At 34.3% G+C, this 26,398-nt stretch overlaps 1 protein-coding gene across 4 annotated transcripts in view; it reads right to left on the bottom strand.

Moving 5' to 3' along the window:
- The window catches only part of SAMSN1 (SAM domain, SH3 domain and nuclear localization signals 1), a 151,939-nt gene that overhangs the window by 33,718 nt on the left and 91,823 nt on the right, over positions 1-26,398 (bottom strand). Inside the window, exon 1 of one of the 4 annotated variants that reach the window (XM_057696112.1) lies at positions 15,298-15,436. The exons of the other annotated variants lie outside the window; for them this stretch is intronic. Coding sequence (XP_057552095.1) covers positions 15,298-15,354 — 57 coding nt within the window. The 5' untranslated portion in view covers positions 15,355-15,436. Of the gene's footprint in view, positions 1-15,297; positions 15,437-26,398 lie in introns of those variants that run through there. 4 annotated transcript variants of the gene reach the window in all.

Raw genomic sequence — 26,398 nt, forward strand, 5'->3', positions numbered from 1 at the left:
AATAAGTGGCATTTGGGGTGTTTGAATTCATTTGTGTGTGTGTGTGTGTGTGTGTGTGTGTGCGTGCGTGCGTGTGTGTCCCCATGCAATGCAATGAATAATATTAAAGAACTTAAGAAAGGATTCTTTTTTGTTGGTCACATTTCTTCTCTAATTTTGTATAACAATTCTAATTATTACAGAATGTCTCTTCATTATATAAAACTAGCAAGGTTCTTAGAAATCATATAGTCCTTCTCAATGAGGAAACTGTTACAGGAACCAGAACTTGCAAAAAAAATTTCTTTTTTTTTCTTTTTCAATTCTCCACCCTGCTGTACTCCGCTATTCCATTCCATTACAAAGTTTTTATCCTGTTTTCCATTTTCAAAGAAACTTGCTATCTAAGCAGGATGAGAAGCATGTAAAGTTAGCTTGATAGATAGAATAGAACTGACTAGGTTTCTTAAAACAATGACCATCCTAAATTTATCAACATGAAGGATAATTGGGGAAATCTCTTTTTTTTGGAATGTAAGTCAACTTTTTGACCAAAACCAAAAGAATTAAACCCTTATTTTCACTTTTTAACCACTCTCCAACTTCTGGGATCTTCAAGTAAAATCTTATCTCCAGCATGACAATATTTGGGTAAGATACTGGTGGAAAAGTTTCACAGTCTATTTCAAAGAAAAAATTTGCATATATGAGTCAGACATCCGCAGTAGTTTGAAATATACTGGCAAATAAAAAATTACACACACTCTGCCAATGAGTTCTCACATCATCTAAATATTGCACATAGAGCCTTCGTTGGTAATATGCTCTTAAAGTTCAGAATTTTGTTTCAGCACGTGCTTGTATGAATATTCTATAATAATGGTATGCTAAATCTCAGTAAGCTTGTCAGCCTTCAAAGGCATTCGAGGATTTAATTGTTTTAACTAATTCAGGTGTGAGATCTTTTGAAGCGTGTGAAACAAATTTAACTCACTTAAAATAATCTGTTAGGATTGCCTCAGTGTTAAATAATTACCCTATCATGTGGTGCCAATGGAAGACATTGTTTGGGCGTCAGAGGGCTGAAGGCTGAAAGACAAGCAGAGTGTGAAACGTGGCCTTCAACACTAACATTTTAACCTTGGGTAAAGGCAACTCAGTACTCATCAATGCTCTAAATATTTTTAATGTACATCTGGACTCAGAACAAAAGTTAGTCTACTTGATCTCTCTGGTTCAGTATCTTTCCTATCAACTGCAGGCTATCTAAAGGAAGTGCAGATTCTGACTCCACCACAGTGTTTTAAAGTTGTGTCAAAATTTCCATGCTAAAGCTTTACTTTCAGAAGCTGATGTGCTGAGAGATGTTTTCTGCAAATTGAAACTATCTCAAAGAAAATTACCTAAAGGAAAAAAACTAGAACCAAAAAAAAAAAGAAAAAAATCAATGCAGAATGAGCCATCCCTGTAAAAGTGGTTATTTGTATCAGCCTGTTCAATGTAAAAAAAAAAACAAACAAACAAGTTTAAAGACTCAAACATTTAGAATTCTCGATTGTACTGCTGCATTACTTACTTATTACCATATCTCATGATTTACATTGCATTCGTTGACTACAAGTCATACTGCACTTTTAGGAATTGAATAAAAATTAAGATATTCTATATTAGCTGAAAAGAATTCTTAAAATAAATAATACTGATATCTTTTTTTTCAGGTCAAAAGCATAATGCAACCAAAGTTCAGTCACTTGACATTATTCAATACCAACTCTTACAAAATCCTATAGAATAAAAAGGCAATGCAAAGCTTTTAAAAAATGTGACCATGATTAGGCTATCTTGAACTTCTCAGCTTCTTGTTTTTCCTATTGTAAAACTTCTGCTTGGCTTACTCACTCCTGTATTGTTATTATAGCACATACTTTCTATTCCTTCTCTCTCTTTTTCTAACTACTAAACACATAAACAAATATACTAAATGGTCCCTCTTGATCCTTCTGGAATTGTTTTACCACCCTTCCTTGATATCTTCAAGAATTTCCCTGGGGAACCCACTCTTACAGTTTCTCTGGTTTACAGTAGCTTCTCTGCCTGCCTTCAGGCTTGAAGGCATATGTGCCAACAAAAGTCTCTCTGCCTATGTGTTCTTACCCCTGAGGATCTGTTTTGATCCTGCCTTCTGAAACTTGCACCTGCACTGCTGGAAACCCGTATTTGCTCACTGATGTCTTTGGGGAGTTTGGACATATAGTGCAAAATGTAATATATTTACCACACACACACATTCTTTCAGCCTTCACAACCTCAGTTCTTTTCCCAAACCTCTGCTGTAGGCATTTATTTTCATTACTGCTACTCAAATATGTGCTTATTACGCCATTCCTGAGTCAGTGAAATAACTTTCAGCTCTTTAGTTCCCATACTCTTGCCTCTTCAGTCATCTAAAATCACACCACTGGACTAATTTCCCTAAAGTACCAGTTCTCATCATTCTGTTCTTCTTCTCAAAATGTAAACCTTGCTCCACGTTGTTATGGTGGCCACTGAGAGCTTGCTCTAAGCCAAGTGGTTTTTCTACACTTATTTCATTAAACAAATACAACCCCCTTTTGAGGTAGTTATTGATTTCTCCAGTTTACAGATGAGGAAAACTGAGGCTCAGAGAGTTTAAGTGACTCTTCCTTAGTTAACAAAATGAAGCCCACACTTAACATGCTGCACATTCATGCTTCCCCATGGGATCAGGTACTGCTAGTCAATCTGATTAAGCAGAACTTCGGACACTTCTTGCTGGCCAGTACACACGCACTCATTTATGTTTCTAAGCTGTTGCTCATGCTGTTTTTCTCTGAAGGAATGTTCTTCCACTTTTCTTCCTCCTACTCATATCCAGCCCATTCTTCAAGGGCAGGATCAAGTCCTATCTTCTCTATGAGACCGCTCGCCAACATCTCATCATTTTAGCACACATTGATTGCTCCTAATCTACAGTTGGGAGACTTGGGAAAACCACAGCAGGTGACAAATCCCACACATTTATCTTCAAGTTAAATGACAACATCCATACATTTCACAGTTACACAAAAGCACATTATAACTTAATCATGTTATAGTCAAAGAAAATGGTTTGCTGATATTTAATTAAGGAGCATAATGTTTTAGGTTATGCAATTCAGTGCAAATATACTAAATGGCTTCTGTGGCTAAACTTTGTGCTTGGGGTCAGGGCTGTCTGTATGAGTAAGACAAGAATCTATCCTGGAGGAGTTTACACTCTATTGGTGCCATGGATCAAATAATTTCAATTGATAAGAGCCTAAATAGAGCCATATTCAAATGACTGGTATACAAATATAGAAGCAATTCCTAAAAGCAGATTATATTTACACACAATAAATTAATAATGTATACTAGATGTCAGCTTGGAAATTTATATTCATCATTATTTGTATTTGTACTGACTACTTAATACATGAAAGGCATTTTATATGCATGTGTCTATACTTATATTATTGATAGTCTAAAGAAACATTAAAATGATCACAGATTTTGGCCATGAAATTAGCTGAAATAATACAATTTGAATTTGCTTAACCATCTTCAAAAATTATTTACTGTAAGAGATTGTGTAGTTATTGACTGAAGGACTATTTATAAATTGCCAAATCTAAAGATAATTGCTAAAATGATGGTAAAGTATTAAAAGACAATGAACCACACACTATATATTAAAAGGAGCACTGGATGACAAAAAGGTGTCTAATATAATTATCTCCTGAACTCTTCAAGGGAGAGAAAGAAAGGTCATTTCTAGTGAACGTAATCATTTGGGGGCACTAGAACAGTGTTATGTATTCACAAGAATATGTCATTAGGATTTCCCATTGTCTGGACGGACTATCTTTCAAAACAAAAATTGGCAAGAAGTTTTTAATTCTTGCATCAGCATGGATGGTTTGTTAAGACCTTCCTGGAGAGCTGTGTTGAGAAGTGTTCTGAAGCCACTTTCAGGCTTAGACTTAGAGGTCATGATTAACCATGTCCACCAAGGTTACAGAAGATGGTGTGTGTTTTAGGGAAGATAGTGGGGAGAAGAATGAGGAATTACAGGTAACATATTTTATGCATTTACCATACTTACTCAATGATAAGTGGTTTCTGTGAGCAAAGTTCCATTACTAATTTTGTTTTCTAGGCACCTTGATAGAGAGAATGCAGTATGAAAAATGGATAATTCAAATTTCCAGTTACAAGAAATATGTATAATCCTCCAATAAATTAACTTTCAATTGTGTACATATTAGATTTTTTCTACTTACAGCCAAATATCAAATAATATTTTAACTATAGTCACATCATTGTCAAATATTGTAATCCTATAATCTTCAAAAACAAATAAATAACTCTGCATCATAATTTTCCAGAGTAGCGTATGGCTAACAAAAGAAGATACTGTTGAATATCATGGTTAAAGAAGGCAACAGTTATTTAGAAGAATAACTTTGGAGTAATAATCACAGCAAGCCTTACTACATTGATCGTAATCTTAATGATCAAATATTCTGGTTTTCTCAATAAAGGCCATAATCTACTATTTGTTCTACCTAGTAATGAAATTATATCATATGTATGGTGCATAGTATTATTAATCTAAAAGACAAACTATTGAAAATATAAAAGAGAAGTTATGCCTATTCAACTTTATTATCAAAGAGATTTGTAAAAAGCAAGCGTAACTTTTTATCAGCTAAATTAAACTGAAAATTCTCTTTCAGGGTTTTAGATTTAAGCCTTTTTTCCTTTTCAGTAATCAGAGACAGAAAAAGTCTTGAAAGTTTTTTATTAGTTAACACATGGTGGAAGAATGTACAGTACCTTTAAGTCCATTAAGATACTTGTTAACGTGTTTAATGTTCGAGTAACTTGACTTGAACTTTAGGTTCTTGAGAAATTTCCTAACCAAGTTTACCAGTCAAATGTTTCTACCACTAAACCTAATTACTCCAGTTTTAAAAATAAAATAAAAATCGTCACAAAGAGTCAGACATTCATAGTACCCATTGCTTTGAAATCATAGTTCAATAAAGGAGTGAAAATTAAGTTGGGAAAATAGAGGCCATTTAATAAACTTTCCCATCAGACTCTCTGGAACAAAAACTCTCCCTTAACTCCATTATTCTTCAATGTCCACTGCATTCACTTGGCCTCTGGGTACATAATAACCTTTTTAAAGTTCTCCCCAAGGGATATTTTAGTCATGCAGTGATCTCCTTGAACACAAGTAATGACAAACAATAAGCTAATTCTCAGAAAGTTTTTTTTTAAGTCATTTTTACTACTTTTAAATGAGTGTGTTTGATGCATGATTTTGGTCCCCCTGATTAATGGTCACCGCCAGCCCAGCTTCTGGAGTTGTAATGTTTCCGTGAGCTTCCCTCCAGCAGAGCTCGACCATTAATCCAGTGGCATATGTCAGCTCAGCAGAGCAAGGTCACTCTTCTGCTTCAAGGGGAACCTTTCTAGAAATAATAAAACTGACAGAAAGTTCTTTTTTGCATGCTTTATGCCACCTGAGGTTGAGTGCTGCAGTTAATATCATAAAGCTTATAAACATTCCCATCTTGGGCAGCACCCGCTGACACTATGCTTAGGAATTTAAACGTTTTTTTCTTAGTAAGAACAGACATGTTTATGTGGGGCAAATATACAGTATGTAATCCCAAACAAGGAAAGAATAAGTAGAAAAAAACAGTTGTAAGTTCATGCTAGGATGTTTGGAAGAGACGCTTGGGTTCTATAACTTCGTTGTCCATTACATTTATTTTCCTTTCATCATTTGGATTTGGCTATAAAAATATTTTAGTCTATTGAGGGTCTAATCGTGGTGTTGAAATATAATAGCAGTGGTATAAATGAACTCAGTTTATGACAATTCCTAAACCTACAATATATGTCTGATAATTGCAGGACATTCACCTTTGAAGGAATTTTATTTTTAAAATTATAAACCTTTGTTTCATTGGTAATGGGTACTTTAAAATTGATAAATAATTATAGTGAGATATTCATAATCTTAAAGTAGTTTGAAATTTGTAGATGGCTTAATTTAGAAAAGATGATGGCTGTATAATAACAATATAAATAGTATATACCCATAAACATTGCAGAATTTATATATTGAATTATTTATTATTACTCTTAATTAAAAAATCAAAGTTGCCTAGCTATAACCATGTGAATATTCAGAAACAAATTTAATCAAATATCCAGACTAATGTTATATCACTATGTATTTTGATATTGATATGAGATAAATCTATCTTGAATCTTATTCCAGGAATTTAAATTGTTAAAATTATGAAAAATATAGAAAAGAAACTTCATTATTTAGTTGTCTTTATTTTATGTATATAGAGAAGAGGTGGGACCAGTTGGCAACTTAGGCCAATCCTTCCAAGAAACCAGTTCCTTGGTTGGGTCTCCATGTCTAATGTCAGGCCCTCTCATTGACAGGTACAAGAAATCTATATTTCAGACTTGTAGAAATAAAGAGTTCCAAGGGGAACTGACTCATAAACTAAACTGATAGGATACCAAAAATGGCAATGCCAAGTATTGATTGGGTATGAGAAATTCACCTGCCAGAGAGAATGCGTATTCTTGTTGGCTGATCGAAGAATTGTCTCGCCTAGAGACATGGGGCACAAAATCATTGCTGGAAGTTTGATTAGTATAGTAGAGTCACAGAAAAGTGAATTAGGTTGCATTAAGGGCTAGAGACATGAAGTTATAATAGCCTAAACTTAGTTCACCTAAGTGAGCAATGCTGCTGAGCCTAATGGAATACTTGCTTCTGTTGATATGAATTGTTCTGCAGACTCAATGGCAATTTCTATTCTCCCACTCCTTTCTAACCTCCCTGAAAGCAAAACTCTTTACAAATGCTTTTTTTTTTCTTCAGATAGATTACAATTTTTGATTATTGTTTTGTCTCATTAGATTCTGATTCTAAGAATGGTTACTTTGCTTTATGTGGGTGTTGCCCAGATCTTTATCAGTTTCCCATTTACAAACAATGTCTTGGAGTAGAGACTGCTTTAGATGACTTATATTATCCATTAGTCATTACACAAGTATTGTGCATCTATTGAGAAATCACGACAGTGTTCCATATTATAAATGTTTTTGATGGTAGCCAAAGTGTAATAGAAAGCACATGGAGCCTGAAAGTCAGAAGAGTTCAATGCCTTTTGTTCCCCAACAAAAATTGCATGGATACAAATGTGAACAAGATATATTCCCTGTTCTTGATGGTAACTCCATTTGGTAGGACATATTAGAATAAACAGTGGTAGAAGAAACAATAGAGGTGTGAAACAAGTACTATTAAACTAGGAAGGATGGAGAGATTATTCATCAAATATGTACTATGTGCTAGGAAATTTACATATAGTAATTAATTCTCACATCAATCCTACATGACATGCTTTAACATATCCCCTTCTTCAGATAAGCACACTGAAACTCAAAAGGTGTTTAATAAAATGTTCAACAGCTCATAGTTAAGAGATATCAAAATAGGACCTTAAACCCAAGACTTAGTTCATATTCCCTACTGCTCTGCCAGTATGCCCTCTAATGCACCGCCTTGGGTTAACTGGTGGAGGCGTTCTGAGGGAGTGAGAGGCCAGTGAGGTATTAAAAAATAAGTTCACGAGTTGGGGAAAATGGGCAAAGGCATTCTAGGCTAAGGGAGGCACAAACAGGGAAGCATGAGAGTGGTCAGAGCCACTCAAAGATGAGATTTGGATACACAAAGAGAGTCACTAGGTATGTGCACAGAAGGACAGCCAAGTCAAGGGGCAGTGAGTGGTGGCCAGAGAGAAGCCTAGAAGAGATCCTTTCCTTATGACCCTCAAAGGAAACCAGTTCTGCCACACCTTGATCTTGGACTTCCAACCACCAGAACTGTGAGAAAATAAATTTCTGTTCTCTAATCTATCCAGTCTATGGTATTTTGTTATGGAAGCCCTACAAATCTAATACAGACTAGGTGAAAATTTCCAAAGCTCTTTAAATGAGGGGAGAAAGGGGACACAGCCAGCTGCGTTGACAAATGGCTCTCTATCTGTAGAAGAATCACTTTGTCTACCACCAGAGACTGCTTAAAACCCTCTCCTATTCTTATTAATCAATTCTTAATGGAGGACGTTTTTGTTCTCTACTAAGAAGCTAATTATGAATGTCTTGTTTCTAAAAGTTCACCTAAATCCTTAACACTGAAAGGAAGAGAAATGGATCAGTTTGGGAATGCTATATTTGGAAACTTAGATATGTAAAGTATGGACTTAATTCCATTATAAAAAAAATATACACAATCTGCAGGAATAATGAAGTCATTTATCTCCTAAGTAAGGCAAGGAAAGATTAAAGAGATAAGTGTCTCATTAAATTGATTTTTAACAAATCCAGTGCACTGGTAGTCAAGGTAATGACTTTATACCTTCCTATAGGATATAATACCCATATTTCCAAGGGGAGTCTACACTTACGTCATTTCTCTCAACCATTTGTCTCCAGAACTTTTTATATATCATCTGGACACTGTGTTTTTTTCCAAGTATAGCCAGTCTATTTGGTACTAAAACTTTGCTACTTGCTTAAAATAAAACTTGATTACAGGTTCATATTCTGTAAAATGGGAAGGCTAGAGTGAATTGGTACTTTGAAGATAATTTTTCAAGGCTAAAATTATTTACCTCTTTCAAACAATTCAGCAAGGTAAAATAAGCAAATTATTAGTTCATCTATTCTGATTCTAGGTGCCCTAGAAATGAAAATTAAATCCAATAGAAAATTGTATTTTGAAGAAAGAGGCAGAAACTTTGGGGAAGTGACATATCAGTCTCGGGATATGTTTCTGGTGGCTGTGAGCAGAGAGATGAGGGCATTTCTCCTTGAAGTGTGAGAACCAGCTGGAAGCAAGAACAGTGCAGAGCAATGGCAGCCCTTCTCTTTACCACCTTTAGAGCCCATGTGGTAAATTCCTTTTTTATATATCCAAATGGATACAGTATGTACAAATAGATCCCAGATTCAACAACTTCTCAGCATCCAACCTGCAACTTCCCATGTCTGAGCCACCACGATTTCTTTCCTAATTTCTGTAATAGCTTCCTAAAGGGTCTCTTTTCCCTCACTTTCTTCAGTGTATTTGAAACACAAAAGCAAGAATAAACCCACTAAAATGTAAGCCAGATCCTTCTCAAAATGTTTTAATGCCAGCTCAAAACCTTATAATGACCTAGAAGGCCTCCTACATCCGGCTCTTTGTGACTGGTCTTCCCCTCGTGTGTTCTGATCCATTGTTTCTCAAAACCACACACCAGGGCCACTCCCATCAAAATGCTTTTGGTCTTGCTCTTCCCTCGGCCTGGAATAAGATTTCCTCAGCCAGCTCTTCATTTCCTTCAGGTGCTTTTTTCAAATGTCCCATTCTCACCAAGTCTTCCCTGGTCCCTTGCATTTCATATTCTTCCTTCTCTTCTTAGCACTTATCATCACTTAGCATACCATGTATTTAACACATTCATCTTGTTTATTGTCCGTCATCCCCAGTAAATGTAAATCTTATGAGGGCAGGGATCTTTGTTTTATTCACCACTGCATTTCCAGCATATAATGAAGGCATGAAGGACTGAATTAACTTCTAAGTCTTTTGAAGAGATTATTAGAAAAAATACCTCCAGATTGGGAAACTTTAAACATTATTGTTGCTCAGGCATATTCTACATTAGGTAAATCAGAATACTTGAAGATGGAACCCAGTCATCAGTATTTCTTAAAGCTCTTCAGTGATTCAAATGTGCAACCTAGGTTGAGAACCATCAATGCAGACATCACATCCAAACTTTAAAGTGCTCACAGAACTCCTTGATATCTCTCTACAATGTATATTCTGATTTAATAGGCCTGAGTGTCTGCATTTCTAACAAACTCCTGGAATGCCAATGTTGCTAGCCTGTAGGGCCACAGTGAGTAGCAAGTACTTAGATCCACATTCAACTCAACCTTGGTGGCCCTGTGATACTTCTTACCATGGTCTATACTCCATTTTCTTCTGACTTAAGCTATTTGGTTTTAGGTTTGCATTATACTTTAAATATTTCTTGGAAAACAAATATGACATAAATCCTAACTAAATACGGAGGTGACGAGAACCTTTGGAGAGATATTTTAGGTGCCTGGGTTGGGGGGCGGGTCATAACCAAAAGTAAAAATAAACATTTATTTATACCCACCGCTTTTTTAATGGAAAAGGTGGATTTAAAATATTACCTACGTGGTATATCACATACCTTACTTGGAATCATTTTCTTTGAAAAGCCAAAGCATTCAACTGAAGTCACATAAATTACGTCTGAAAATTATACCCCAGGTGATGACGCAAAAAGAAGTGGCAGTGGGGAAACCCACCAGTTTAGAAGAAGAAAAGCTATTCCGTATAATCCACAATCAATTTTTTTTTGCTAGGTATGAGATCTTGGACAAAATTTTTCACATCCACCAGGCTGTTTCCTTTTCTGTAAATGGGGTGGGGTGGGGAGGGTGCGGGTTGGGCTACAGAGTTCCATAAACCCCTTGAGCAAGTACTTGGCCTAAAGTAAGCACCAGTTCATATAAACACTTCTCTTTTCTTATACTTGTAAGAGTTAAAAATGTATCTTAACAGTCTTGATAGGAGAAGCAATGAAGAAAGCTCTTTAATGCCACAACTATGTGTCATCCTTGTCTAGGAGCATAAATTTGCACAGCGGGCAGTGCAGTGAAAACAGTTCATAATCAACACATCACCTCTCATCATTGCTAGGATCAAATGCAAATGGAAAAGAATGCCACTTCAGTCATTGCTAGTGAAAATTAGCATCTGTGACACTAATGGTGTCTCATTTAGTATGCACTTTAGATTTTTAAAAATGACAAAAAAAAAAAAAGCTATTTCCAGAACTGCCATTATTCCAATGTTTCCCTTTAAAATAACAGTGGTGTTTGAATCTCCTTTACTCAAAGAGAAACCTCAGTTAAAATTTACTAACACAGATCATTAATCCCAGCCAAATAAAGGTCAACTTTTTCTAATTTCATTTGCAGAGCTTCGTTTGTGGGGTCTATTCCTGTTCTATTTTCGAAGTTTCTACCACATTCCCTGACCTGGAACAATGATCTACTTGTTAGTAACAATGGGACTCTCTAGGGATTCTTGCACAACACTTGCTTTATTGGAATTTTTCTTAAAACTTAGAAATGAATTACAGTTGTATTTACACACACGCATACAAACTTTATGTACAAACTAATCAGCTTGCTACCAAGAATAATGAAAATACATGGTACTAGTCAGTATTCATACTTGAACCAGATTGCATACAGTAGAGAAACTTCATTCACTTTACAAATATTTATTAAGAGCCTACAGCATTAAAGGTGTTATACTAGGTTTAGGAGGGAAATACATGCTTATAGTTATCTCAATACTAGGTTATGATTTTTGGACAATTTGAACAGGTGAATACTAATAAAGTTGTTCTTGTTGTTTTACAATTTTAAGTTTTAAAGCTGGGATGGACACCTGGAGGAATTTTATAGGTGGAATTTTATAGGTGGAATTTAATTACAGACAGGAATGGAGGACCTCTAAATTCCTTTCCAGCTCACAGAGAGAGGCTCTTACAGATACGTGCTCCCAGTTTTCCTTAAAATTTAGCTGGTAATTAAGACAGAAATATAACTAATATCTACAGTCCCTATGCTGGTAATATGCCATAATAATTAAGAACAGGAGTACCAGAAATTGACATCTGTATTTCACACTCCACAGTTTTACTTTTTATCTAACTGTGTCTTTAAGTTTATTAGCCTTCTCTAAGCCTTCTCCTCTATAAGGCTAAATAAGAGTTATTCTCTCACAGAAATGTTACAAATATTAAATAAATTAGTGTACCAAAAGCTCTAAACACAGCCACTGATATGCAACAACCTCACAATAAATATAGCAAACTAAAACATTTTAGGTGGTAAAAGAGTTAAGGAAAATTGTTCTATAATTTAAGCATTTATAGAGTGTAATGAGATCATATCTTTTGAACTCTGAGTCCTAAATATGCTTAAATATTTTTTTAAATCACAATTAGTAGTGGGTACTAGTGATGAGAAGGTAAAAACAAAACTCAAAAAGGAAAGTGCAGTATCTTGCAAGTATGTTAAGCAAGGCCATTTTTGATTGACTAATCTCAGTGTAGAATACATAATCATTATCAGAAAGAAATTTATCAAATGTTTTTCTTAATTTGGAATTTACCTATATCCCACAGAGAGTTCTGAGATATGAGTTATAAGTTTCCCTTATGGAATACTTCTGTTCTCTCCTTCTTAACCTACACTATGAATCTCTTATAATAAATATGAATGCTATTGGTCCTTTTTATAAGCTATTTGAAGGAAAGAACCCATAACAAAGATGCAGAAACAGAGGAATAAAGGGTGAAAAAGAAGACATATCAATAAATCATACATGGTAAAACTATATTTTAATGGGTTTTGATTTTTTTGATTCATGGACATCTTTATTGATGTCTTGTGAATATAATAAAATGATAAATAATTTTTATATGGACTCACAAAATCTATTGCTACATTTTATATTCATGAATGTTTTGAACCTTCTCACGCTGTAGGACATGTTTAAAAATACTAATAACACAGTCCTTTTTCATTTATTTCCTTTTCAAATGAACACTTTCATAATTTTTATTTAAAGAGTAACATTAGGTATAATATGCATTCACCATTTGAATTGGGTATTAGGTCACCTGGACCACAACCCATAGGAGTTAACATGAACTGCATGACTAAATACTAGTCCCCTCTTTTTAATGTTGTTGCTTCTTACCTACTTTAGCACTTACAATAAAAAACAAGGAAATGTCTCTCAGAAATTTTGAAAGAGTATAGCACAAGAAGTGTAGGTTTCTGGGTCAAGAGGTGTGAATGATTGTCTGGTATGTAGTTAATCAGTGTAGACAGTGATTCCCTATATTTCAGACTGATTTCTTGATGGTCCTATTCTATCTTTCTAGACACAAGCCCTATTATCTCTTCTAACAGATGAAGAGATCTGCAATCCTCATTCTACTAGCCATTTATTTGTAGCAAGCTCTGCTATCTCTTAGGGATTTGGCTCTTTCTCCATAAAAGATGCAAAGAAAATTACCCAGTAAAATAAATGTGAATTAAAGCAAAGTTATTTCTAACACATAATTATAATAATTGGAAAAATATTATCTCCGTATTAAAAGGAAAGGATTTAGTTGACCTGGAATGTATGAATAACTCTTTTTCATATATACTCACATATCTCTTTAAATTCATATAAAATGAAACCATCCATCTAAAGAAAACAGGAATTCATTCACAACAGAAGTTAATGTTTCCAATGTGACTATTTTCTGTGATATATTTTGTTCCCATATGTATATTTTATCAAATATATTTTTACGTTTATGAAAAAGTAAGTCAATAAGATGAACAATATTCCACTTCTATTACAGTAGTTCCTGCAATTAAGGCAAATGATGATCATTTTGAAAGTTGTTCAATGACATAAATATGATAGTAGTTCACTACATAATCGAGTTCTTATGAGATACTCTAACTTTAAATTTTAAATACTTGGAGGAAAACCACTGCTTCATATTAATTTTTGTGATCTCCCTAAAACTTAATATTGTCAACTCAACATTGCATTTAACCAAGCAAATTTTATGTAAACTTAACCTTAATTAAAAGGGTAAGTGATGCTTTTAAAAACTTTGTTGTCTTCTTTGGGAAATGTTACCTTGAATTTTTATTCTATTAGGGAAAAAGATAGACATCATATGTTATCCAGTCGAATTTTTAGCTAGAAATGCTTGCCTATCCTTTATTAGATCTTTGTGTCAGTAAGAATTAATATTGAAAATCATTTATGCTTAGTTTCCAAAGATTGGAAATCATTTAATTTTAGTTTCATCCAGAGAGATTGTGTGCTAACTTCCAAAGAAATATAAAATATAGACCGTTGTTCAATGCCACAATTCAGAAGTTCATAATCAATTCCCAACTCCTTTCTCTCTGAACGGTGCCAAGCAAATAAAGGCCAATAATTAATTAATAATAAATCAGTCCTCTAAAAGGACATCTGAACTCAGTTATTGTTTATTCACAAACAGATTTAAAATGTTATTCACCTAAGAAACAAAAAATTTACAGGTTTCAGAACACTTCTCTGACACCAGTATTTCATAGATATCTTTTATATTATTAATGAAAATAATTTATAATTTTACAATAAAATCTAAACTTTGTTAACTCATATCTTATTTTTAAGTAGAAATATTTTCAAGACAAAGAATAGAATAACATTTCAAATAGAACCAATTTGACAAATCTATAAATTCATGGGATTTTGATGCTTCCCAAATACAACCCAATCCTCTCTCTAGTAATGGAGTTAGTTCAAGAGAGAGTACAAAAAATAACCTGTACAACAAGCTATCATATTGTAGTGTGAAAAAAATGAAAAAAACAAATATTTAATCAAAACATCTCCATTTTACAATCTTCTCATAATTAAATGATTATGAAGAGCTGAGGATGTAAGATAAAATGCACTTGGTAGATTGTTAAATAGATCTTGATATCTTTACATTATTAAAAATGTACATGGAGATTTCATAATATCAGCCTTTCACAGAGGCCACCAAAATGATTTCCATGAAGTTGACAATATGAGCTCCAAGTTCATTTACAGATGTAAATAATCAACTATGCCCTATAAGATAAAATTACAGGGACTTTCCTGGTGGTCCAGTGGTTAAGACTCCAAGCTGCCAATGCAGGGGGCCAGGGTTCGATCCCTGGTCAGGGAACTAGATTCCACATGCATGCCGCAACTGAGTTTACATGCCACAACTAAAAATCCTGCACGCGGCAATGAAGATCCCACATGCCACAACTAAGACCCAGTGCAGCCAAATAAACAAACAAACAAACAAACAAATATTAAAAAAATATATAAAATTACAGAGACAATAATTGTCAGGTATCATTTAACACCTAACTTGGCAATTCAATTTTTTCCATATTTGCCATGAGGGATTCAACCCTCATGGTTGAATTGATTTATGACTGACAGATAAGAACAATGTGTGTGTGTGTGTGTGTGTGTATTCTATTAAGCAGTTTGGTATTGTCTGACTATGTATGAAATTATCTTACCTTTGGCTTTTGATGTTTCTCCTTCTCTGAAACATTGGATGGTTTTCTCTTCAGCATTTTGAATTCAGACTACGCCAAGAGAGTGCACTTTCTGTTGTTACAGAAACAACTGAAGACAGTCAGCAGTATGCTGTCTATGATGTACAGCCACAGATAAGTTTGAGTCTAAGAACCCGCTACTTCCTCTTTTGGTCAGGATATGACTTCACATCTACATGGGTAAGGTTGTTGTTGGTTTGTTGTTTTTTTTTTTTACAGTAATTCTTTGGTAACTCTTTAACCTTCTGTTCCTTCTGTATTCTGTGAAGTAGATTCCTAAATCTCACACTTTGACATGTGTTATAAGGGCCATGAAGATTTCAAAATAAAAACGCATTTTTTTTCAGTTTATACAAAAATAAAAATCTATAACATATTCCATAGGTAGAGGGAAGAAAACATCTGAGCCAATACATGAAACAAAACTTGAAATGTGAGCTTTTTAGTATTTAAAAATAAAGCAAATACTCAAGGTAGTCAGTTTTACATTCCTAGGTAAACTTTATTGGAAGACATAATAAACTAGACTTTAAACAATACTAATCCTATTTAAAGCACATATGTGCATTTAAAAAAATAGAGTATGGATGAAATTCATATAAATAGGAATATGAATCCAGAAGTAAATGATTATGCATATTGTTACTTTTGTAAAGTCCTGATTAATATGGAAATCAATTAAACAGACCCTCAGTTAATCAGATGTCTTTCTGCTACAAACTGTATTGTCATATACTGATAATTGCTGTTAAAGTGGGGATCCAATGGATTAATGGTAACTTCAAATAAAGCCTTCCAAGTCCCTATTTAGTAGGCTTGGAATAGAGCTAATATGGCTTAGAAAGACTTTCCCCATCAAACTAAAGGGTTTAACATTCTTATTATAATGTCAAAACCAGCATACTCAGGAAGTAAAAGCAAGAAGTTCAAGCTTTCTTATTAATTAGGGATTTACCAAAGGGAGACTTGTAAAACATCTGAAATTCCACTTCTATTAAAACTGGTTTGTTAAGGAAATCAACCTAGATTTTGTTTATGAAACCCCAGGTTGAAAAACAGCAGTACTCTATTCTTAAGGAGCAGCTTCTCTAGGTTACAAATGAAACAGACTCTATTTCTCAGTCTTTCCTCATGCCTCTAAGCCTCTCCTCCCTAAAATCCAGTTCTCATGTTCAAATCTCACTGATTCATTTAACAAATATTAAGTTGAGTGTCTGTTGTGGGGTGTCTGACAAGATATCGTCTCCTGAATAGCTAAAAAAATAGTTTATGTTCTATAACAGAATTGAAGGAATACACTTGTCAAGATTATGGTTAATACGCTTCTTCTATTGGATATTAAAAGCAGAATTATATTTTCCAAGAATTATCAGGCTGGTACTTTCAAAATAATGACATAGAGGGTAACACTGAAAAACCTGTGGACTCTGAGGTTGGGTAATTCCCTAAAAGTATGCTTCCTTTCAAACTTTCTGTTTGGACTTAAGGCAGTGGTCCAAGTAAAAATATTTTTCATCTCTTCAGAAATTGAAAGTCATGAAAAAATATATTCCTTAACTGAAACATTTGCAATCTCTGTGCCCCAATTGCTTCACCTGTGAATAGAAATTTAATTCAATTGTGGAGTTCAGTCAATAACATGGAAATGACAATAGGCTTGTCACATGTTAGGGTTTTGGGTAGAATAAAAGGAAATGTCAATAAAGAGTGTACTTATTTAAGAAATGTTTTATGTCAAGAAATGTTCATGGATCTTAAAGAGGCAGAGGATTTCAAAGACTAATGTTTTGGATAATGTTTGCTATAGATTATATTTCTATAATGATAACTAAAGAATAGTGATCACTCACATTCATGGTGACCATAGCTGGACTCTATGCAGTTTATCAAGCAACTTATAGAAAATCTCAGTGTATGATCTCTAGGCATTTTTACCATCATTAATACTATAAGAAATGTTTAATATGTAAATAAACCTGGAATTTTTTCCCTCAGAATTAATGATGAGAGAAGCAATTTTCCAACCTTCTCTTTTACTCAAGAAAACTATTTTCTGGAGATTAAAAGATATGACTTTTGAGGTGTTATTACAATTTATATTAAACATCTTGGTCCTCAAAAAACTCAGGTGACACAGTAGCAAACGTTGGGATTAATTATGTCTGATTTTGTGGAATTCCAGAGCTATCAAGATATTTAATGCCTGACACAGAATGAAACAGCAAATTCTAAAGTCAAATGTACATAGAACAGGAATGAGGTAAAGAGTCAGTATTGAGCACACAAATTCCCTATCATGACTGAACCACCAAGCCACATGTTGCTTAAGACATGTTCTGAAACAGGGAAATTGCAAAAGAGCAAAGTCTCAGTGCTTTGTTTTCACACATTACCTTAATGGTCTTAACCCAGGCAAGGCGAAAAAAGGCTGGGACTTTGTAGCATATATGTTGGTTACAATTTCTGCGTCATAGTGGCTAAGTCAACATTTTAAAGAAATGGCAAACAAATGACAGCTATTGGGGTGTATTTTTATGAGAAAGTAAAGCGCAACGTAAAAGAGTTGTTTCAGCAGTCCAATAAATATTTATTGATAGATTGTTAAAATACGAATAATCAGATTCAAACCACAGATTGATTCCTGTCAGCAGAAATAGAATGCATTGTTCACATAGACAGCAAGTCCCAGAAACTCTGCAATTGCTATTTCTCACTACGAATTTTAAAAATTCCATGGTGGTTAATCAGAGTGTGTCCCAAAAAGGATCCATGCTTAGTGTGCTTCTGATAGAGGAGAGCTGCTGGTCAAGCCCTAGATATCTTAGGAAGCCTCTTGGGAGAGAACCTGGCCCTGTGACATTATTCCTTATTTTAAATTTCTAAAGCGATAATGTAGCACATTATCTCACCATCTTAGTTGTAGAAGAAATAGACAATTTATATAAATAAAAAGAACCAACAGTTCAAGATGAATGGTGAACCTAAAGAATCATACAGGAAGAAACTGTTTTGAAAGAGGCAGAGAACCACTTAGATCACATCTATGCATGGCAAGATGTCTGAAAACAACATAAGATAAGGCTTACTAAACAAAAAATGAGAGGTACCAGTTCATCGATGACTAAAACAATTAGGGGACCTGATAAAGTTTAAAATATATGCAAATTACTCAGATTACCTCAACAAATTATAAATATATACTTTCTAAGTGATTGCCACAATAAGTAATGATACAACAAAATTTCATACATTTATGATTAAAGGGTTAATATTCATGAAGTCATCTTATTCTCAAAATTAAAAGTAATAATGGTGACTATTATTTTTGAGTGCTTATTACATGCTTGGCATTGTGCTGTGTGCTTTATTCATATTTCCCATGTAATCCTCAAAAAATCTCTATAAGCTCGTACTACCACTATCATCCTCAACTTCCAGGTTGAGGTTAGGTAATGTGTCCAGTTCGCACAGCTAGGAAGTGGTGGAGTCAGGGTTCAATCCAAAATCTCAGCTTATAAACATCATGCTATACCACAGTTATGCATAAAGAGCTGACATAAAATGGCAGTGATTTATTTGGGGGTTAAGGTCAGGAATGGTAAAGGCTGGGAAGAGGGAGGATAATACTTAGCTACTGGTTGGAAAAAGTGTTTCAATCATTAGGTGTGTATAAAAATTTGAAACCTGTAAGTGTGTAACTAATACAGAACCCTCTTCTTTAATTAAGACTCAGGACCACATGGACAAACCTGCTACCTCTTAGTTTCCTTCTCCAACACAGTCTACCTTGTTGTGACTCTGAGAATTGTCAAGACCCCCCAAGGCAATCTTTACAATCATTTTTTTTCTAATTTCACGCTTATAAAAATCAGAGTAGGAGCACAGATTAGATTTGTCTATATGCTATGAAATTCCCTAAGTTCTGAAGTTCCCTGCTGATGGCTTTTGGTAAAGTATCCATTTATGAATTGATATTATGTCTGAAGCTACTACCATAAGGATATATTTTCTCCTTCATCTGGAGCTGTAGCTCCCCCATTTATGTTTCTAAAAATTATTTATTATTCTCTTAACCTTTGACTTTTAATCTCACCAGTCTTTGCTGGCCTCAATGTCACACCCAGATTAGAGTCATAATTTTCACACCTCTATGCTACGTTTCCCTTTTACACTTCTAAATGTCATTTCATGTTTTGTAAAAACTAAAACACTTACCCTAAAAAATTAAAAAACAGACGCTCCCTATCACATCCTTTTATACACCCAGACTTCTTATGTCAATTCTTTGAGCCCTCCAGTATTAAAACCATTTTTCTCACTGGTTAAATTCATTTTTCTACATGACAGGCCCATACTTTCTTGATTTATATATTAGACATTTCCTATTGATTCCTTTTTGTCCTTGAGGATTTTGTACTCCTTTCACTTCTCTACTCCCTTATAATTATTTAGTTAAGTCATTAGTTATTATTATTTTATAAATATTGTTCACGGATAAATAAAATTACATTTAGTGCTTAGTGTTCCTTTGTTGTTTATTTTTGGAGTTCATAATTGCTACTATATCCCAAATAAATGCCCCCAACAAATTATCAACTGATTTTTTTTTGAACATTTAAGTTCAGTCCCATGCTTATAATTTTAAATGCTTGAACATTTCAAATTTATGTTTTCCTTGTTCCAGTGGAGTTTGATTATTCTGTAAGTATGCAGTGCTGAGGCTTAAATGGAAATTCTCAGTCACCTCTTGGTTTGGATTCTCTTTGACCTGAATCTCACATCATCATTTTTGTGTATTCTTTCATTTGCAGAAACATGCCTCCCTAATGGAAATGTTTTAGGACCTTGTATATCCTTAACATTAGAATGCTATTTTGACTTGGAATTCTAGCTTCATTCTTCCTCAGAATTTAGAAGGGCTTTCCATTGTCTTGTGGCTTCGTTGAGAAGACTAATGCCATTGGAGAGAGAGAGGGGAAGAGAGAGAGAAAGAAAATATGTATATATTCCTTTTATTCTTGGTTTGTCCTAAAATGTCATATTATGTGTCTTGATATAGGTTCTTTTTTCATTCCCTGCACTGCTCTTTCAGTGGCTCTTCAGACTGAAAACATACAACCTTAAGGTTGTTTCTCTGATAAATTCTTTATCCCTTTGTCTGTTTACTTTTTCTGGAAATCTTATTAGTACAATGTTAGAAACACTGATTGATACTCTCATTCTATTATATTTCGGTTTTCTTATTCTCCTCCTTCTCCTCCCTCTCATCCTCCTCCCTCTCCCCTTCCCTCCCCTCCCCCCTCCTCCTTCTCCACCTCCTTCTTCTTCTTCATTATTTTTTACTTTCTGGGAAATTCCATTATTTTTCTACTAATTTTTCTAATAAATATTTTCTTTTAACTATAATATTTTATTTTGTAAAACTTTCTGATTATTTCCTTTCATAACACTTTTCTTTTTTAAAAAAAAATGCTGCAGTAACAATGAAATCAATTAACATGCAACAATATGGATGAATCTTGGAAGCACAATATTAAGTGAAAAGAACAGTTCCCCAAAGAATTGCGTATAGCATGATATTCTTTAAAAAATACATTCAAGGTTTAAAAAATAAAGTAAAGGAGTAAGGAACATAGCTTTTAGTGTAATGATTTACTTGGGTGGAGAGAGTCAGGGGGATGGAATGGGGGTTCAGTGTAGTTGGGTACAGGTTATTTCTGAGGCCTTAGCTTTTACTTTAAGGGTGTATTTTAATAGTAATATTCTAAAAAAAAATGAGGCTTTGAGAACATTCTCTTCTTAATTCTTGGAAAGGAGGTAAAATGTAACGGATAAGAGGGTGGACTTTAAGCAGACTACCTGGGTTCGAATCTTGGCTCTGCCATCTGCTAAGCTGTCCTTGGCTAGTTACGTAATCTTTCTATAAAATGGACATGAGAGTAGTGCCTACCTCAAAGGAATTGCTATGAGGATTAAATAAGACACTATTATAAAGTTAGTAGAAAAGTGCCTGGCATATACTAAACACTAATAACTAAATAAATAAATGGAATATGTTCTTCTATCTTTCTGGTTATTAATTACCATTTTTATAATTTCCTTCTGTTCCTTTTATTGTCTTTGTTTCTCTCCAATTTCTTTCTTCTGTTTGCTTTCACTGCTGTCTTTCATCTTTGAGGCTTTCTTCAAATGTCTAGAGATTTTTGGCTAAGAGCGTGGTATAAAAACCCTGACTGTAAGCTCTATGTAAATAGGTGGGCTTGTTAGGTGATCAGAAAGCAAGGAAGCCTTTTTATCAGAAGAGCCCTAAGTGGCAGCTTCTGGAATTCTATTCTCTGAGATCATTTAGGTTCTGTAGGTAATAATCCCCCCATGTCCCAGACGGGCTGTGAAGGAACAGGGTAGCTTCCATGCAGGCTTCAAATGCTGAGGCTCTGAGGGGCTCTTTGGTGCACACTGATTCACTTCATTGCAGCATCCTTTTCTGTAGGTTCTGAGACTGCCTTGCTCCAATTCTCCATTCACCTTCCATCATCCCAAACATTAGTTGGCATCTCTTCTCCTATCCTTTTACCAAATGTCTTTGTATTTGTGGGTTAGCATCTTTTGGGTAAATGTATATGGATTATATGCTATATTTAAGCAAAGTCTAGTTTTGCCAACTATCCACGTTTTTATCACCTCCAGCTCTCTTCTTTCATTCTACCTTTTAAAACATTTGTGTCTCTTTATCTTCTTTGCTAAACTCCTAGTTATATGGAGCATGTAGCTAATTACATAAAACTTATCCCTGTCACTAACACTCCAACCTTACAATTTTTAAGATTGACATAGGACATAGCTACTGACATGACATAGTAGGAAAAAGGCAGGGCACAAATGTGAAGCTTTTCAATAGAAATCCATTCTCACATTTAAGTAATTATGTTCTCTCCACATTTTCAGATTCTTCTCACAGGCACAGAAATACAGTACCCTGTGAAAATATTTTGCCTTTTCATTCTTTATAGATAGTCTAAAACAATAACAAATGTTTTTATTGAAAATCTTCAATGTAATTTTTAAACTAAGAATATAATCCAGTATCTCCTGAAGTGCATTTCATTAGGCTGAAAGGAAATTCTGTTCATAGTACAATACTGACTGAACAAATTGAACAAACTTTGCAGAAAAATATTTTTTAATTAATCTTTATCTGAACATAGTACATGTGCTATTAAAATCTCCTGTTTTTTCCTCTAAGATCAGGTGCAAGACAAGGATGTCCACTCTTGCCACTTTTATTCAACATAGTTTTGGCAATCCTAGCCAAAGCAATCAGAGAAGAAAAAGAAATAAAAGGAATCCAAATTGTAAAGGAATAAGTAAAACTGTCCCTGTTTGCAGATAACTTGATACTATTAATAGAAAATCCTAAAGATGCCACCAAGAAACTACTATGCTCATTAAAGAATTTGGTAAAGTTGCAGGATGCAAAATTAATATGCAGAAATCTGTTGCATTTCTATACACTAACAATGAACTATCAGAGAAATTAAGGAAACAATCCCAATTACCATATTGCATCAAAAAGGATAAAATACCTAGGAATAAACATTCCTAAGGAGGTTAAAGACCCATATTCAGAAAACTATAAGACACTGGTGAAAGAAATTGAAGATGATACAAACAGATGGAAAGATATACCATGTTCTTGGATTGGAAGAATCAGTATTGTTAAAATGACCATACTACCCAAGGCAATCTACAGGTTCAATACAATCCCTATCAAAATATCAATAGTATTTTTCACAGAAAAATAATTAAAAAATTTGTTTGGGAACACAAAAGACCCCGAATAGCCAAAACAATCTTGAGAAAGAAGAACAGAGCTGGAGGACTCATGCTTTCTGACTTCAGACTCTATTATAAAACTACAGTAAGCAAAACAATATGGTACTGGCACAAAAACAAACACATAGATCAATGGAACAGAATAGAGAGCCCAGAAATAAACCCACACACTTATGGTCAATTAATCAATGACAAGGGATGCAAGACTATGCAATGGAGAAAAGATAGTCTCTTCAATAAGTGGTGCTGGGAAAACTGGACAGCTACATGCAAAAGAACAAAATTAGAACATTCTTTAACACTAAATACAAAAACAGACTCAAAATGGATTAAGGACCTAAATGTAAGACCAGATACTATAAAATTCCTAGAGGAAAACGTAGGCAAAACACTCTTTGACGTAAATTGCAGCATTATTTGGTGGTGGTGATGGGGGGGGTGTCTGTCTCCTAGAGTAAAGGAAACAAAAGCAAAAATAAACAAATGGGACACAATGAAACTTAAAAGCTTTTGCACAGCAAAGGAAATAATCAACAAAACAAAAACACAATCTACTAAACAGGAAAGATATTTGAAAATTATATGACTGATATGTTGGTTAATATCCAACATATATAAACAGCTCATACAACTCAACATCAAAAAAACAAAAACAAAAACAAACAAACAAAAAACCACAAATGACCCAATTTAAAAATGAGCAGAAGAACTTAATATATTTTTCCAAAGAGGAAATACAGGTGGCCAAAAGGCACATGAAAAGTGCTCAACATCACTAATCATCAGGGAAGTGCAAATCAAAACTACAATGAGATATCACCTCACACCTGTCAGAATAGCTATCATCAAAAAGAACAGAAATAACAAATATTGGAGAAGATATGGAGAAAAGAGAACCCTCATACACTGCTGGTGGGAATGTAAGCTCACGCAGCCACTGTGGAAAACAGTATGGAGGTTTCTCAAAAAACTAAAAATAGAACTACCATATGACCCAGCAACTCCACTCCTGGGTACATATCTGAAAACAAAAACACTAATTTGAAAAAAATACATGCACCCTAATATTCATAGAAGCATTGTTTACAATTGCCAATGTATGGAAACAACCTGTGTCCATCAACAGATAAATGGATAAAGAAGATGTGGTATGTATACCCAATGGGATACTACTCAGCCATAAAAAAGAATGAACATGGATGGACTTGGAGGGCATTATACTAAGTGAAATAAATCAGACAGAGGAAGACCAATACTATATGATATCACTTATACGTGGAATCTAAAACAACACAACAGATTAGTCAATAAAACAAAAAAGAAGCAGACTCACAGATACAGAGAATAATTGTTACCAGTGGGGAGAGGGAAGGGGGAGGGGCGATATAGAAGTAGGGGAATAAAAAGGGTTATTATGGGATTATATGAAATAATGTGTGTGAAACTTTTGGAAATTGTAAAGCACTATAGAATTTAAAGACTCTCTCATTCAATTAGAAAATGTAGGCTTCAAAATACTTCTAAAGCCATAAAAAATCCCCTGCTTAATTCGTACTTCTTTCCCCAGAAGCGCAAGAGGAAGGTAGACTATGCTGGTCAATAGACCATGATTTCCTCTCTTTACCTGTTGAAGAAAAATGTACTAATAAAATATTCCTGGAGAGATATATATATGCTTCCTTTCCTCAGAAAGCTATTCTTAAACAGGAAGTACAAATTATTTCTATTTCCTTTCTACCTTCACTCATCAGAAAAATTTATAGCAGATTCAAGAGTGACCAGATTATTTTTCATACCTTAACATTTGAAATTATGCTAAAGCTGTAAAGCTGTAAGAGATAGTAACTGTATAGCCTATTACTTAAACAATCAAAACCCTTTATCTGATCTTCATCCCTTCAACTTTGACTGTAATTATAAGATGAAATACTTCAATTGCATATCAGTTTAATTACAAAAGAAATGAATAGAAAATTATTGTGATGAAGGTTTTTAATGTAAAAATGTATACTGCAGCAAAATCAAATTTCATAATACCATATATATACACAAACATCCTATATATGCATATATACATCTGTATATGTACAGATGTATATATGTACATATGTATGTGTATATGTATATATACATATTTACGAGTGTATATATGTAGGTATATATGTCATATGTGTCCATTTATAGGGAACTCCATCTTTACTGTTTCATTCAAATAGTAATGGAAGAACTTCTTAGGAGACCAAGTATGTTGTAAATAGGTATAAATTGCCCTGCCCAACCCAACACATACAAACTGCAGTTTCCACATAACGCGTGAAGCCACAAGGCACAGGTCCTCAGAAACCCTGCTGCATTCTAATTTTAAAGCATTTGCGTTTGTCATTTCTGGGGAGGGAGAAATCTAGTATCACTTACAGGATTTTACAATTATGTTACCCACAATTCAATTCTATTTTCTTCTTGAATAAGAAGACTTTCCATAACTTTTGCAGCTATACTTGTGAGAAATGAAAGAAAAATCTGTTTTTCTTTGTCAGTCAAGTAGTGTGGTGAATCAAATAGCCAAGTGAACGTCGGTGCTCAGCAGCCTAAGAAAACTAACTGATTAATTGAAACCTAACATCTATTTGGAGAGAAACAGGGCGTGGGATTATTTTATTTTCAAGGGCAAGGGATTCTAGCCACCTGAAGCAGCCACTGCAGCAGTTACATGCTCTGGTTACTAGTCCTCTGCTGAGCAAGCCCGGCGTGCGGTCTGCTTTTCCTTATGTCACCCATCCATGGAGGCCCTGTGATGTGATGCCTTTAGAAGGCTGTGAACTTTAGAAGACTGACATAGATTTGAATTCAGTCAAGCTATATAAACTTGGGCCCAACATTTGGCCTCTCTGATTTTCAATTTCCTCATTGATAAAAGGGAAAATAATATTTCCTTATGAGATTACTGTTGGGATTAAATCAGACAATGTGTATAAAATTCCTGATACAGAGAAGATCTTAACAAATGCTAGTGTTTTCCTCTCTCCTTCAAATACATAGGTGGAAAAGGATTAGATTCCTAGGCTTTCAAGTCCTACTTTCATTCTAGATTGCGGTCACAGTGTGACCAACTTCTTGGTAACACGTCTCACCTCTGATTTCCAACACTGGTATATATGTCACGTCTAGTTTAACCTGCTGTTCTCAAATTGTCACATGCTATAATGATATTTGAATATGCTGTTTATCC

The sequence above is a fragment of the Hippopotamus amphibius genome, chromosome 10, assembly GCF_030028045.1.
Source record: "Hippopotamus amphibius kiboko isolate mHipAmp2 chromosome 10, mHipAmp2.hap2, whole genome shotgun sequence".
Classification (NCBI taxonomy): Eukaryota; Metazoa; Chordata; class Mammalia; order Artiodactyla; family Hippopotamidae; genus Hippopotamus; species Hippopotamus amphibius.